Genomic DNA, 13280 nt, shown 5'->3' on the forward strand with positions numbered 1-13280 from the left:
CCTGGATGCTTTAGATAATTTCTTCATTCAGCAATTACCTATATATATATATTTCAGCTACTGTCCTCTGCCACCGCTAGGCCAGGCTACCTAAGTTGTGGGGCCCAGTGCATAATGAAAATGTGGGGCCTTTGTTTAGAAAACATTAAGAATTTCAGAATGAAGATAGTATGTCTGAAACCATGTGTACAGTGTGTGCTTTGCTATATTTATATATTGTCATATAATTACCACTGTAGCAATATTTATCACATGACATAACTATAGTACACTATTATCTATATTCATTGTACTGTGGATTAGATCTCTATGGCTTATTTAACTACTTGTTGCAAGGGAGCCTTCTGAGCTTGGGGCCCGGTGTGGACTGCATGACTTAACATGCCCCGGGGGGCCAGCCTTGGCCTTATCTTTGTGCTTGGCTTACAGCAGCACTCATGACACCGATTTGTAATGATCTGAGTGTGCAGTGACCTGGAGAAGACTATACATGTCAGAAGCATCTGGTTTGGGGGAACTTTGGTAGTAGGACGGGAGATACCTTCCTGAGGAGCGTGTGCAATTGAATTTTTCCCATTAATAGTAAGGCTCCAACTGCTTTACAACGTAGGGTATGCAAGTTTATGTTCAGAGCTGAAGCACTTGGCATTGTAGATGGAGGAGAAGCTGGCTGGCATGTAGGAAAAGGACCCAGAAGGAGGACAGGGCTGTGGCAGAGATGAAGAGAGAGCAGAACGGATGGCTCATCCAATGAGCACATTGGGAGAGTCAGCGATGGGGTGTGTGACATGCACGTGCCCTCTGCCCCCATGACCTCCACCGTTGGTCCCCGTGGCTGGCCAGAGCTCTGTGAAGGAGCTGTCCCTTTGAAGGGCACAGAGAATGGCTGAATCCAGAATCAAGATGGAAGCTCTCATCCCATTTTTGTTCGTGCATCTCTGTTTCTTCTAACTGATGACAGTCCCCACTCAGTGTGTATCAATATCGATTGAATGAAGTAATTTGGGCCTGAAGCAGTGGCACAGTTTTAGCCAGTGTTACAAAGGGAATGGAAAGACGAGCAGCATTTTAGGGAGCTCTTTTATGCAGAAGAGCCCTGCAGGGCAATACACCCTCTAATGTCAGGAACTGTAATGAAAAGTAGGCACAAAAGAGGCACCAATGGAAATATGCTTTTGCCCCAGCCTCACTCACCCTGTTGTTTTCTGTCCCCAACTCTCTTAAATGTCCTGGTTCCCTCAGCGTTTCTTGCTGGGTTTGTCTCGTGGCCTTTGAAGACTGCGGAGAAAAGAGAGAGAGGGAATTCTAGTCATGGGGATCAATTTGAAGGGGCTCCCTTAGGCAAGAGGTACTTTTCCAGGGACTAACACTTCCCAACAGCCCTCCCAGGTGGGGCTCTCTGTTGTGCTAGATTATCACTTGAACTTGATCTTTAGATAAGAATTGAGACTTGGAATTTGGTCAATGAATAAATGCTGTTGCTAACCCCAGATACCTCCTTCCAGGTACTTGCACCTTGAGCCGGGCAGCTGTGACCACAAGGTGGCTCAGAGGTACTATTTGAAGTAGCCGCTCCTTTGATGTTTAGTCAAGTGGCCTAGAAGAGCTGGCCATTGTAGGAACCTGTGTGACACACCTTCTCTGGGCACCCTGCAACCCCTGGGAATATCCTTTCCCTGTCATGTGCCCCCACCTCATCCTTTCTCCCTGTAGTACAGTCTTCATGTTGACCGTTGTGTTTGTCTCATTCCTAACTACAGCCTCAGCTTGTTCTTCCCTTGCAGTGGGGTGCGGAGGAGTGTGCTGAAGAAAGACCCCGCCCAAGGCTTGGCTAGGTCAGAGGGTGGGGAGTCTTTTCTGAAGGCCTCAGAGCAGGCCTGTGGAGGAGAAGAAGCCTGTCTCCTAAGACTGTGCCCCTGCTCATTGCTGAAGATAAGCCAACCTTGCCAGCTGCCTTTTCTCTTTGCAGGTTGGACTGGTATAATATGGTCCCTGCATGGCTAAGACACCGAAAGTCAGGGCTGCAGGCCAACGGCCAACACTTCATGCTGGAGGACTCCACCTTCTGGATCTTTGGGGGGTCTGTGCACTATTTCCGGGTGCCCAAGGCATACTGGAGGGACCGCTTGCTGAAGATGAAAGCCTGTGGCTTGAATACCCTCACCACGTGAGTGCTACCCCACTCCACCACCAGGCTTTGTCATCTGTGGCATCTGTGTCCTGGGCTTCTTCCAGGCAGCCCAGCCTGCAGGTCTCCATCGTGTCAGGATGGGGGAGCCCTGCCATATCTTGCCCTTGAGCAGCCCCGGAAGAGAATCTTTGGGCTGAGCTTTGTGAGGAAAAATATAGGAGGAGCAATTTGCCCACAGCCCTGCTTAGGTCTGCCTGCTATGACAACCTCCTTTTTCTCACCTGCACAGCCCTCCCCCTTAGTGCAGACGAGGAGACAGGATGGATGTTAAGGTTTAGAGGCACAGAAAGAGCAATGGTATATATACAAAGGAATATAGTGAAGGAGGGGAGTAGGGGTAGGGATGATTAAATTATCAAATAGTTATTATTTTTTTTAACAAGCACTCCATCCCCCAATTTATTTAGCAAATGAGTGCGGTGTTTTTCACAATAGGTTCCTAAGGAAGTTCTCATCACTTTTTAGCATTCCTGTTTAGAATTATCTTCAGAGCACTGTGGCTTCCATTCTAGCACTGACCACAGTGACAGGCACATGATAGGCACTCAGTAAAATGTTGAGTATGTGAATCAGTTAAAAAATGTGCTCAGTTGTGAAGGATCTTATTTTTCTGTGGATTTATTTTTCAAAATTGCCAACAGATAGTTGGATCCAGGTCTATGAAATAAAGTGGGTTATCAGGCTAAGCTATTCTGTTTTCAGGCAACAATATGATTACAAATCAAGGATGTGGATTTTCTTGGGTGGTTTGTGAAGCAGCTTTGAAGATAATTTCTAGAAAGAATTATAGGAATATTCTGGGCTATAATAGCACAGTTGAAACACATGTATATAGTTTTCCAGAAGGATTACTTAAAAGGATCCACTTATATGCATATATAAGTTCTGATCCTGAAGGTACATTTGCAAATCTGAAGCTGGTGGGAACATTGTAGGCTAAGCATCTAGCCTTATAAAAGCTGAGTGATCTGTATTTCCTTAAACATGGAACTCCTGCATCTGAATTGGAAGCAAGCAAACCTTTTCCTTTACCTGTGCACCTTCCTTGCAGCTGGAAAGGGCTCCACTAGAAGCCAGGGATGGGTGGGAGTCCAGGAGAAGAGCAGCTCTGTTACTATTTTCATACATCCTCCAAACCTCTGCCTCTTGAGTTGGGCCCCTTAAAGAACTTACTTTATTTCCTTATCTTCTCTTTAGAAGATAAGGAAAGAATTATTTGAAATTCTGGTTGCTTCAGTAAAAATAGGACTGATCAGAGGCTTCTTCTTCCCTTACTTTTAACTTACACTCTTAGAAAGTTACTTTTTTTTCTCTGATAAAGAGAGAGCAGGAGAGATGGGGAGGGAGGGAGGAAGGTGGGGGAGTGCATGCTCAAGCTGACCTGTGGTCACATCTCATGCTTCACTCAACTCTTATTGGCCTTCTCTCCCTTCTCCTAAGGAGATGAGTTGTTAGCACCCCAGGGACTGGCCCTGGATACTCTAAGGTCCTTAGAGCTCCTTAATTAGTTCTTGTTTCCAGTCCTGATACCATTAAAACAGTGTACCTAAGAAATACATCTTCAACCATCATGATGGGTTTTAGGGATAAAGAAGGTAATCTGGAAGATGAAGTGGAATAAATGAAAAGCTCATTCCTATAATTATCTTCTATTACAGCTATGTTCCATGGAACCTCCATGAGCCAGAAAGAGGCAAATTTGACTTCTCTGGGAACCTGGACCTGGAGTAAGTGCTGTCATTGCTTCTGTGGCTTGGCCTGGGGCGGGGAGGCAGAGAGGTGGTCTCGGGTTGGTCAGGGATCAAAGGGCCATCTCCATTCTTCATTGAGAACCAGAGACAGGCTGGGGTCTGGACCCTTGTTCTCAGGACCCAGATGCTCTCCATATAGCAACCTGTTACTCTCAGGGTCTGGGTTTGCCTCCTCTGAGCTCAGACCTTTTCACTGCAGCTCAGAGGTGCTTAATCCCCAGTGTCTGCCCTATTCTGCAGTATGGTCCAGCCACCTAGGCTGAGACAGGGTTTACCCTAGGGTAGCAAGACTGTTGGGGTCAGATTCACTCTTAGGACCCTCCACCCCACCCTGTATCTTGTCTGATGCCCTTGGTCCATCATGCCCCCAGGGGGGCTGTGCAGAAGGTCCTGGGCTGGGAGCAGGAGAGAACCCAGCTCCCAGGGTCTCTGAAGGGAGGGAGGCGAGGAGCCAGGCAGATCCACCACCTTGCGATGTGTGCCAGGCTCATCCCCACCCTACCCCCTGATGTTCTGAGAGCTGCTGACACTGACCTCCCTAGGGCCTTTGTGCTGATGGCTGCGGAGATCGGGTTGTGGGTGGTTCTGCGTCCAGGCCCCTACATCTGCAGTGAGATCGACCTTGGGGGCTTGCCCAGGTGAGCGGGGCTGTGAGGGGTTCCAGCTGTGGCTTGAGCTGCCCTGTGAGCTTGTGCAAAACACTAATCAAAAAGGTAGGTTTAATTTTGCTATTAAGTATATGTTTTATTCTCTACTGAAATACCTTCCCAGAAAAAGTGGGACCTAAAGGGGGCCATTTTAAATGATATCACTTTATCTTAATAAAGTATTAGAGAAACAAATTATTTTTTTTTTGTTTTGTTTTTTGGGTTTTTTTTGGTCTTCAAATTGCAGGCTTTAATTAGTTATGTTGGGATGTGTAGTCTCCACTGAGGTCAGTAGAGTGCTCTGTGGCTGGAGTAGAAATCTGGGCAGTAATCACCTGGTACCACATTCATTCCTTGTCCTCATCATTGCCATTAATTTTCAGCAAAAAGACTTTCTTGTTAATAGGGGGAAGCAGTGTTCCAGATGGTTAGATCCACTCTCTCCCTACCTCAAGAGGGAAGAAGGCTGGTTCTGTTTGCCTCATGGTCTCCTTTGGGAATGGCCTTTCTCTGCAACACAGCCACCAGCCTGGGCTTTGTTTTCTCTTGTCTCCAGCTCCACCCAGCCCTTCCCTAGGGATGCCAGGCAGGCTGTCTCCATCTCCTTTGTTCTCCAGGATCACTTTTCTGTCTCTGTGCTGTTCAGCTTGGCAAGAGTGCCCTTGACAAGGCTGTGCACACAGCCAGAGCGCCCTCCCCCCACACCTGGGGATTAGAAATCTGTGTGTCAGCGATGTCCTCAGGCTCAGCTGAGGAGCTGTCCAGGAGGAGGACAGGATTTAAGTGTTAGCTAAGAAACAGCAGGGGCTCCATCCAGCACTCAGCCCTCCTCCTGGACAGCACCATTCACTCAGGTCCTGGCATTGAGGATGGGCATGTGGACACACCCCAGGGAGGCCCAAACAGGCAGTGACCCGGTGGCAATGAGAAACTAGACCATCTTAGGTGAGATGGAGGGTGGAGGTATCAGTCTAAAAGGAAGCTGCTCTCTCCTCCTCCATTTTTACCTAACATAAGTTGATCATTTTCTGACTCTGTTCAGGACTTCCAAATTAGGATGTGAAGCATCAGACCCTTAGTGAGAAAATGTAAATATTTTACTCAGAATTTCCACTGAGAAGGAAGAGTTCCTGGCTCCAGCTCTGGAATGGATGATCTGTGTTCACCTGGGAAATGTGATCATAAGGGACAGGTTGTGGGAAGAATTTACCTTGCTCTGCAGCTCCTCCTCTGAGCTGAGCTCTGAAAAGCTGCAGAGGCTGATGCTAATGAGTTGCAGCGTCAGTCTGGAGAGCAGCGGATGGACGGATGGACAGGAATGAGGAGAAGTGGATTAGCCTCTCATGACCTCCATGTCAGGCTTAGTTTTCTGGGAGACTCTAGAAGGTTGCATCTGGTCCCAGGGATTCCTTAACCCCTTTGGTTTCACCCCTTTGTAATGAGATTTTAGACTAAATGCTTCCACACTGAGCCTTGAGTTCAGTGAGCTTTCCTCACTGGCAGCCAGACCTATAGCCACAAAGCCGGAAATAAAATCCCTAGCATTGCTGGTGTCTTTATTAGGGAAACAGTGAAGAGTGCAGGGCTTGAGCTTGGCAGTGTTTGCCCCTGAATCTGTTCGCACAGTCTCTTGCCTTCCTGGCTGAGTGGAGGTGGTGGTGGGTCTCGCTCACCCCCAGCACTCTGAAGCCACTGCTTTTCTCCCCACCATCTCTTGCCCAGAGAAACCCACAAACAGTGCAACTAATTCCACCCACACNTCCACCCCCCCCCCCACTTTTATTCAAGCTGGTTACTCCAAGACTCTGGCATGAGGCTGAGAACAACTTACAAGGGCTTCACCGAAGCAGTGGACCTTTATTTTGATCACCTGATGTCCAGGGTGGTGCCACTCCAGGTAAAAGCGAGGAGACTCTTCTTGGAACGTCACCTATTTTCCTACTGGGAGTAAACAGACCTAGGTTAGCTCTCAGACAAGGGGCTCCTCGTTCCTTTCAACACAGAACACATTCTTTCCCACCGCCCGAGATCTATAATTGGGGGAGGGGGTTGCAATAGTTGTCTTTTAAGAGATATATTTCAGTGTTGTCTTAGGGGTTCCGTGCTGAAGGGATAGACAGGCACAAGGGTGTAGGTTGCTCCACACAGTGTCAGCTGTGATGTCTTATTAACTGAAAAACCCACTGACTGGCATCCCAATAGTGTACTGGCTCAGTTCTATGTGGAAAAGAGCATAAATGGATAGGCCCTGACCTGTAATACACAGGGCTTTTTGTAGTTATAAAATTACAATTAACAATTTTTCAAGGTGCATCTTTCTACTATCAAAAAGATGTGGTGCATATTTCATTCAAAACATAGGTGATAAAAATGAATTTTGGGGAGAAATTATCTTACCATTGCATGTAATATTTGGAAACAATAAAAAAACAGAAATGGGAATAGTCCAATAGCTTATGTAAAAATAAGAGTCATGTTGAGGAATTAGTACATTAATAAAAAATTAGCACATCAATAAAAATTGCTCTTGAGTCAATTCTTTGTAATATTCACAGCACACATAGATCAAAGGAACTACTTGATCATCTGTAAGAGAGGCAAATAAAACACAGGGTACTAAGTTAAATTTGAATTTCAGATAAACAAGGATATTTTTTAAGTATAAATATAATCTTCAATATTACATGGGACATACATTAAAAATATTCATAATTTATATAAAAGTTTATTCATTGTAAATTAAAGTATAACTGGCTATCTTGTATTTTTATTTATTAAATCTGGAAGCCCTAATCATGAAAGAATCAAGAAGCCACAAAGTTATTAGCCTAGATTTTTGTAAGGAAGATGGAATTACTGAGATGATTCAGCAGGTTATAGTAGATTGGTGGAGATAGAGGTGGTGGTTTTAGGGAAGATCAAGCCAGGAGTATGGCTTAGAAGCATTCTTAAGTATGGAAATGGTGTACTAGACCTTTTTTTAAAAAAGCATTTTCTGAGTATAACATAATTATTTATTTTTTATTATGATAAAATATACATAACATAGAAATTACCATTCTAACCATTTTTAAGTGCTTTTAAGTTCACTGGTATTAAGTACACTCACATTGTTGTGCAAACATGACCACCATTACCATTCACCATTTCCTGAACTTTTTTCAGCTTCCCAAACTGAAACTCTGTATCTATTAAACATTACCTTTCTATATCTCCCTCTCATAACCACTGCCAACCACCATTCTACTTTCTCTTGTTATGAAATTGACCATTCTAGGTACCTCATATAAGTAGAATCCTGTAGTACTCGTTCTGTTATGTCTGGCTTTCTAAATTTAGCATAATGTCTTCAAGGTTCATCTTTGTTGTAGAAGGTATTAGAATTTCCTTCCTTTTTAAGACTGAATAATAATAATATGTTGTATCTTTATACCACATTTTGTTCATCCATTCATTCATCAGTGGACACGTTGGTTGCTTTTGCCTATTGTGAATAATGCAGTTTTGTTAGTTAATCTCACTAAAACTGTGTCAATTTCGTTAATCTTTTCAAAGCACTAACTCTTGGTTTTCATAATTTTTCTCCATTTTTAAATCTCTTTTTATCTCTATTCTAATCTTTATTATTTTCTTCCTTCTGCTACCTTTGAGTTTAGCTTGTTTCTCTTTTCTAGTTCCTTAAGGTGAAAAGTTAGGTGTTGACTTAAGACTTTTCTTCCTTTTTTGACTTGTTTATACCTATAAATTTCCCTCTTAGCACTGCTTTTGCTGCATCCCATAAGTTTATGTTGAATTTTTATTTTCATTTATCTCAAGATATATCCTGATTTTCCTATTATTTCTTCTTTGGGTCACTGGTTGTTTTTTAAGAGTGTGTTGTTTAATTTCCACGTATCTGTGGAATTTGAAATTTGAATTTTCAGTGTTCTTTTTGCTGTTGGTTTCTAGTTTCATTCTACTATGACTGGAAAAATACTTTGTATGGTTTCAATCTTTTAAAATTATTAAATAAATCTTTTAAAATAATTAAAATTATTAAAGCTTCTGTTGTGGCCTAAAATATGATGTGTCCTGGAGAATGTTCCATGTGTACTTCAGAAAAATGTGTATTGTGTCATTGGATGGAGTGTGATATATATGTATGTATGTATATATGTGTGTATATATATACATACATACATATACACACACACACACACACACACACACACACACACATATATGAGCTGTCAGCACAGAGCCTGACATGGGGCTCGAACCCACGAACCGTGAGATCATGAGCTGAGACGAAGTTGGACTTTCAACTGACTGAGCCACCCAGGCGCCCTGTGATGTTTTATTTTATATTGATGTCAATGAAACTTTAGTCGCACACACAGTCACAACAAGTACTCCTTTACAGTTCCACCTCGCTGTATGTTATTGATGTTACAAGTCACATCTTTATATGTTGTGTACTCATTAATATAGATTAATAATTATTTTTATACATTTGTCTTTTAAGTTCCNAATTTTGTTTTTTAATCCACTCTGCTACCCTATGTCTTTTGATTGAGGCATTTAGTCCATTTACGTTCAGTGTTATTATTGAAAAATATGGGTTTAGAGTCATCGTGTCCTTTGTGGGATTCATGCTTGTGGTGGTGTCTCTGGTACCTTGCGTTCCTTGCAACATTTCCCTCATAGAGTCCCCCTCAGGATTTCTTGTAGGGCTGGTTTAGTAGTGATGAATTTTTTCAATTTTTGTTTATTTGGAAAGACTTTTACCTCCCCTAATGGATTGAACTTCTGTGTCTTCTGTTATCCGTCAGAATTAGGGCCCCCTCTGGTCTTTTTTAATTGGCATTAGGTTTAGATATGAACATTATGCATCCCCTGGATCATCTCTTTGCATCACCTGTTTCCCAAAGAATTTGGTTGAAATAAGCAGTCTCGTAAAAATATCTGCAGGTAAAATCATAGGAAAGTCCCCTATCTGGGGTTTCTAATCCAAAAGAGTCCGTAGCCCCAAAGCAGAGCCTTTCAACGTGGGCAGACTCTGGATTGAAGTCCATATTGGCTCATTTGCTCTGTATCCCTTAACACTTTATCCAACCTCTCTGAGACTCTTTATCCATACAGTTATTAAATGTGAGGATTGAATAGGCCAGTTTATATAAAGTATTTAGCAGAAAGCCTGGCGTGACTGTAAGTGGTCCATAAATGGTAGCAGTTATTTGGAGTGGTAAAATGGTTATTGCCTCTCAACACAGTGTGTGTTCCTTCTGGTTTCTCATTTGATTTACAACCTGCAAGGAGTGCTTCCTGTTCGACTGGGTGTATGCAGCATGTCATGGGCACGTGGCTGTGGCATGGCAGTTGAACAGAGCCCACCCTGGCCCAGTGTGGGGAAGCGATGGGCTGCCTGCTTCTGGTATCGGGAAGTCCTGACCCACTCACGGAGCCCTATAGTCAGCTGCCAGGTGACAGCACAGCAGCTGGCCCTTCTGAGCTGGCCTCTGAGTAGGCCCATCTAGGAACAGGGCACCAACCACACCTGCACCTTGCCAGATCTGGGGCAGTCAAGGGATACCAGAGTCTGACGGCCCTGCCCCTGCCTCGGCTGGACTTCAGCTGATAGGAGTTTTTTTGAACATGGCGGGCACAGACAGCAGGGTTTCTGTCCATTTTCTGTGGAGAAGTAAATGCTTTATTTTGAACCTTTCCCCCTTTCTCTTCTGGCAGCCACCTTCCCAGCTGTGTGACATGGCAGGAGCTCTGAGGAGTGACAGATTGACTTGTCTTCTTTCCCCCCACAGGCCTTGGAAGACCGAGGTATTGTGGAATTGCTTTTGACTTCAGACAACAAGGATGGCCTGCAAAAGGGAGTCATGGATGGAGGTGCCTGCCTGGAGGCTGTGCGGGGGTAGGGTGGGGTGGGGAGTCAGCACCCTGGGCTTACTGTGCACACCCCTCCCCCCTAAACGGCCTGAACCACAAGTGGAGTTTCCCTCCTATCTGTGCTTCTCCTGTTTGCATGGCACTGGGCCTGAAGCTCTGGGCCTCCGAGGGTTGGAGGATCCATGTCAGATGGATCTCTCTGGTCTCCCACTTCTGCTGAGCACGCACTCACAGTGCTCTGCAGACTACAAGCTGGGAATGGTGAATTGGTCATACTGGAAGGTCTCTGCATTTCTGCAGAGAGGGCCAAGCAGATGATGCATTGGGTATCCTGTGAGGATGGCTTACTTAAACCCTGCCAAAATCATGGAGATGGCTGGCCACTGCCCAGGGGATATGTAGCCCCTGCTGTGATGGCAGCTGGCTGAGCAGTGAGTGTAGATGACTGTGGCAGCACTCCATCCAGCAGCATCCATTTCCCTGCCTCTAACCTCTCTTCTTGTTAACTGTAGATATGCTGGCCCAGCTCCACCCTCATGCAGTAAGCCCTTTCTCCCTCAGCCACTCAAGGGTATTGCTCCAGCAGCTCCAGGCTTCTGCCCTGGGTCATCAGATTTCCTCTTTCTACTGGATCATTACCATCTGCATATAAACATGGTGTTCTTTTTCTCTTCTTTATTTTTTAAAATTTGTTTATTTATTTATTTATTTATTTTTTATTGAGAGAGAGAGTGAGCATCTGTGCCCATGGGAGGGGCAGAGAGAGAAGAGAGTGGGCTCCATGCTCTCAGCAGGGAGCTCAATGAGGGGCTCAAACTCATGAACCCCAGATCATCACCTGAGCCCAAACCAAGAGTCAGATGTTTAACCAACAGAGTCACCCATGCACCCCTATTTCTCTCTTTTAAAACAAATCTCTTGACTCATTTCTCTATCCAAAGGCTGTTGTGATTCTCTGCTCCCCTTTCAAGAGATCTCCCCATGTTCATGCTCACTGGGTCCCCCAAGCCCTTTCCCCTCCATCTCTCTTAAGCCATGGGGACAACATTACCACCCTTACCATTCCACTGCCGCTGCTCTTTTTGAGGTCACCAGTGACCTCCGTATTATAAATTTAAGTGTTCATCCTTGTCGCCTCTGATCTCTCTGATTTTATTTATCAGCAACCATCAATCTCTTTCCCTTGAAATGTTTTCCTCCCTTGGTGCCTGAGACCCAATTTCCTACTTTGTTCCTATGAACTCCCAGGCTGCTCCTTCTTGGTATCCCCTGCCGGTCACGTCTCTGTCCCCAAATTCTGATGTTTAAATTCTTTACTTCTCACTCTTTGGAATGAATTCTCCCCTCTGCACACTCAGTGCCCTGGTGACGTCATCCAGGTGACTTTAAATCTGATGTGTGTGTTGATAACTGTGAGATGCTAGGCTTTGAGTGACCTTCCCTGAACTCCTGCCTCACATGTGTATCTGCGTGCTGGGCAGAGCACCCAGGAAGGCTGTGGGTCTCAGTGGAACTGGCAGGGCACTGAACTTGTCTGTTTTCTTCTCAGAGCCTGCCACACTTTTAGTCTTCTTTATCTTGGTAAATGGCAACTCCATTCCCCCTAGTTGCCCTGGCCCTAAACTTGGTAGGCACTCTCAGACCTCTCCCTCTGTGTGCCTGACACGCAACCATCAGCAAATCCTTTTTATCTTTAGCTTTATCTTCAAATTTATCCAGATCCAGGCAAGTTTTAGCACCTGAACTATTACCACCGTTCTCATGTGTGTTATTGCCACAGCACTGGACTGATCTTCCTTTTTACTCTTGACTCCTGCACAAATTTCCTGAACATAGCAGTATTTGAAAATGTCATTTGGATCACCTCATGTCTCACCTGAACTTCAGGTACATTCTGCTTTGCTCAGAGTGAAGCATGAGCTATGAGGAAAACCTCCAAGGGCATCCTTTGACCTGTGACCTCTGTGACCTGGCCAGGTGTCTCCTGCTCCACCCTTTTCTGGCCTCCTACCTGTTCCTGGAACATACTGGACACCCTCAGCCTTCCTGCAGATGGCTGTTCCATCTCCTCCCGCTTTTGCCTGAGGTCACCTCCAAGTGAGGCTTCCTCCAAACACCCAAGCTCCTCCTGGAGCTCACCTGGCCCTTCGAGCCTGCGTTATTTTGGCCTTCTAACATTCTGGGTGGTTGTTTTATTTACCTGTTTCACTGCAGCGGTAAGTACCACCAGGGCCTGAACTCCCTCTGGTTAGGCTGTGCTCCTGTGCCTGGACACAGTTCAGTTCGTGCTCTGCATAGATGATGGTGGTTGAAGGGCCTCCTATGAGCTGCTAGGTGCATCCTGTGGGCTCCCACAACCTGCTTTCGCCTGCTGCAGCGCATGCAGGTTTCCGTACTTTCTGCGTCGTCCACCCCTCCCTCCACTAGACTGAACAGATAGGGCCTTTCATCTTTGCAGCCCTAGCCAGCGCCGGCCAGCAGGGGGCGCTCAGGGCGCGACTGCTGGATGAATGGACAGAGGGCCCTTTCCCCAGACCATTGAGTTCCTCAAGGACCAGCAGTGATTCCCGCCATTTCCACGCGGTGGCACTGTCTCCTGTGACTGCTTCCAAGGCCTCCACGGCCCGTGCCATTCTGTGGGGCCCAGGAGGGGGCCTAGGAGGGGCTATGGCCGCTGCTGGGCAGGCAAGGCCCTTTGAAGGCTGGTGCACATTTTTAGCGTGTCGGCACTGTGTTGAACAAGGCCTCCGGTGCACTAGGGAGTCTCCGCGGCCGGCTGCTGGACACCCTGCCCTCTCCACGGCGCGCTCC

General features: G+C 45.7%; 1 protein-coding gene across 1 annotated transcript in view; it reads left to right on the forward strand.

Annotated features, from left to right (window-relative positions):
• LOC144231257 (beta-galactosidase-1-like protein 2) overlaps positions 1–13280 on the forward strand; it is a 40719-nt gene that overhangs the window by 12561 nt on the left and 14878 nt on the right. The window contains exons 4-9 of the mRNA XM_077763689.1: positions 1506–1553; positions 1970–2167; positions 3850–3918; positions 4485–4580; positions 6378–6486; positions 10388–10469. Of these exons, the coding sequence (XP_077619815.1) occupies positions 1506–1553; positions 1970–2167; positions 3850–3918; positions 4485–4580; positions 6378–6486; positions 10388–10469 (602 nt within the window). The remainder of the gene's footprint in view (positions 1–1505; positions 1554–1969; positions 2168–3849; positions 3919–4484; positions 4581–6377; positions 6487–10387; positions 10470–13280) is intronic.

Source organism: Crocuta crocuta, unplaced genomic scaffold, assembly GCF_008692635.1.
Source record: "Crocuta crocuta isolate KB4526 unplaced genomic scaffold, BGI_CrCroc_1.0 scaffold254, whole genome shotgun sequence".
In the NCBI taxonomy this organism is placed as follows: Eukaryota; Metazoa; Chordata; class Mammalia; order Carnivora; family Hyaenidae; genus Crocuta; species Crocuta crocuta.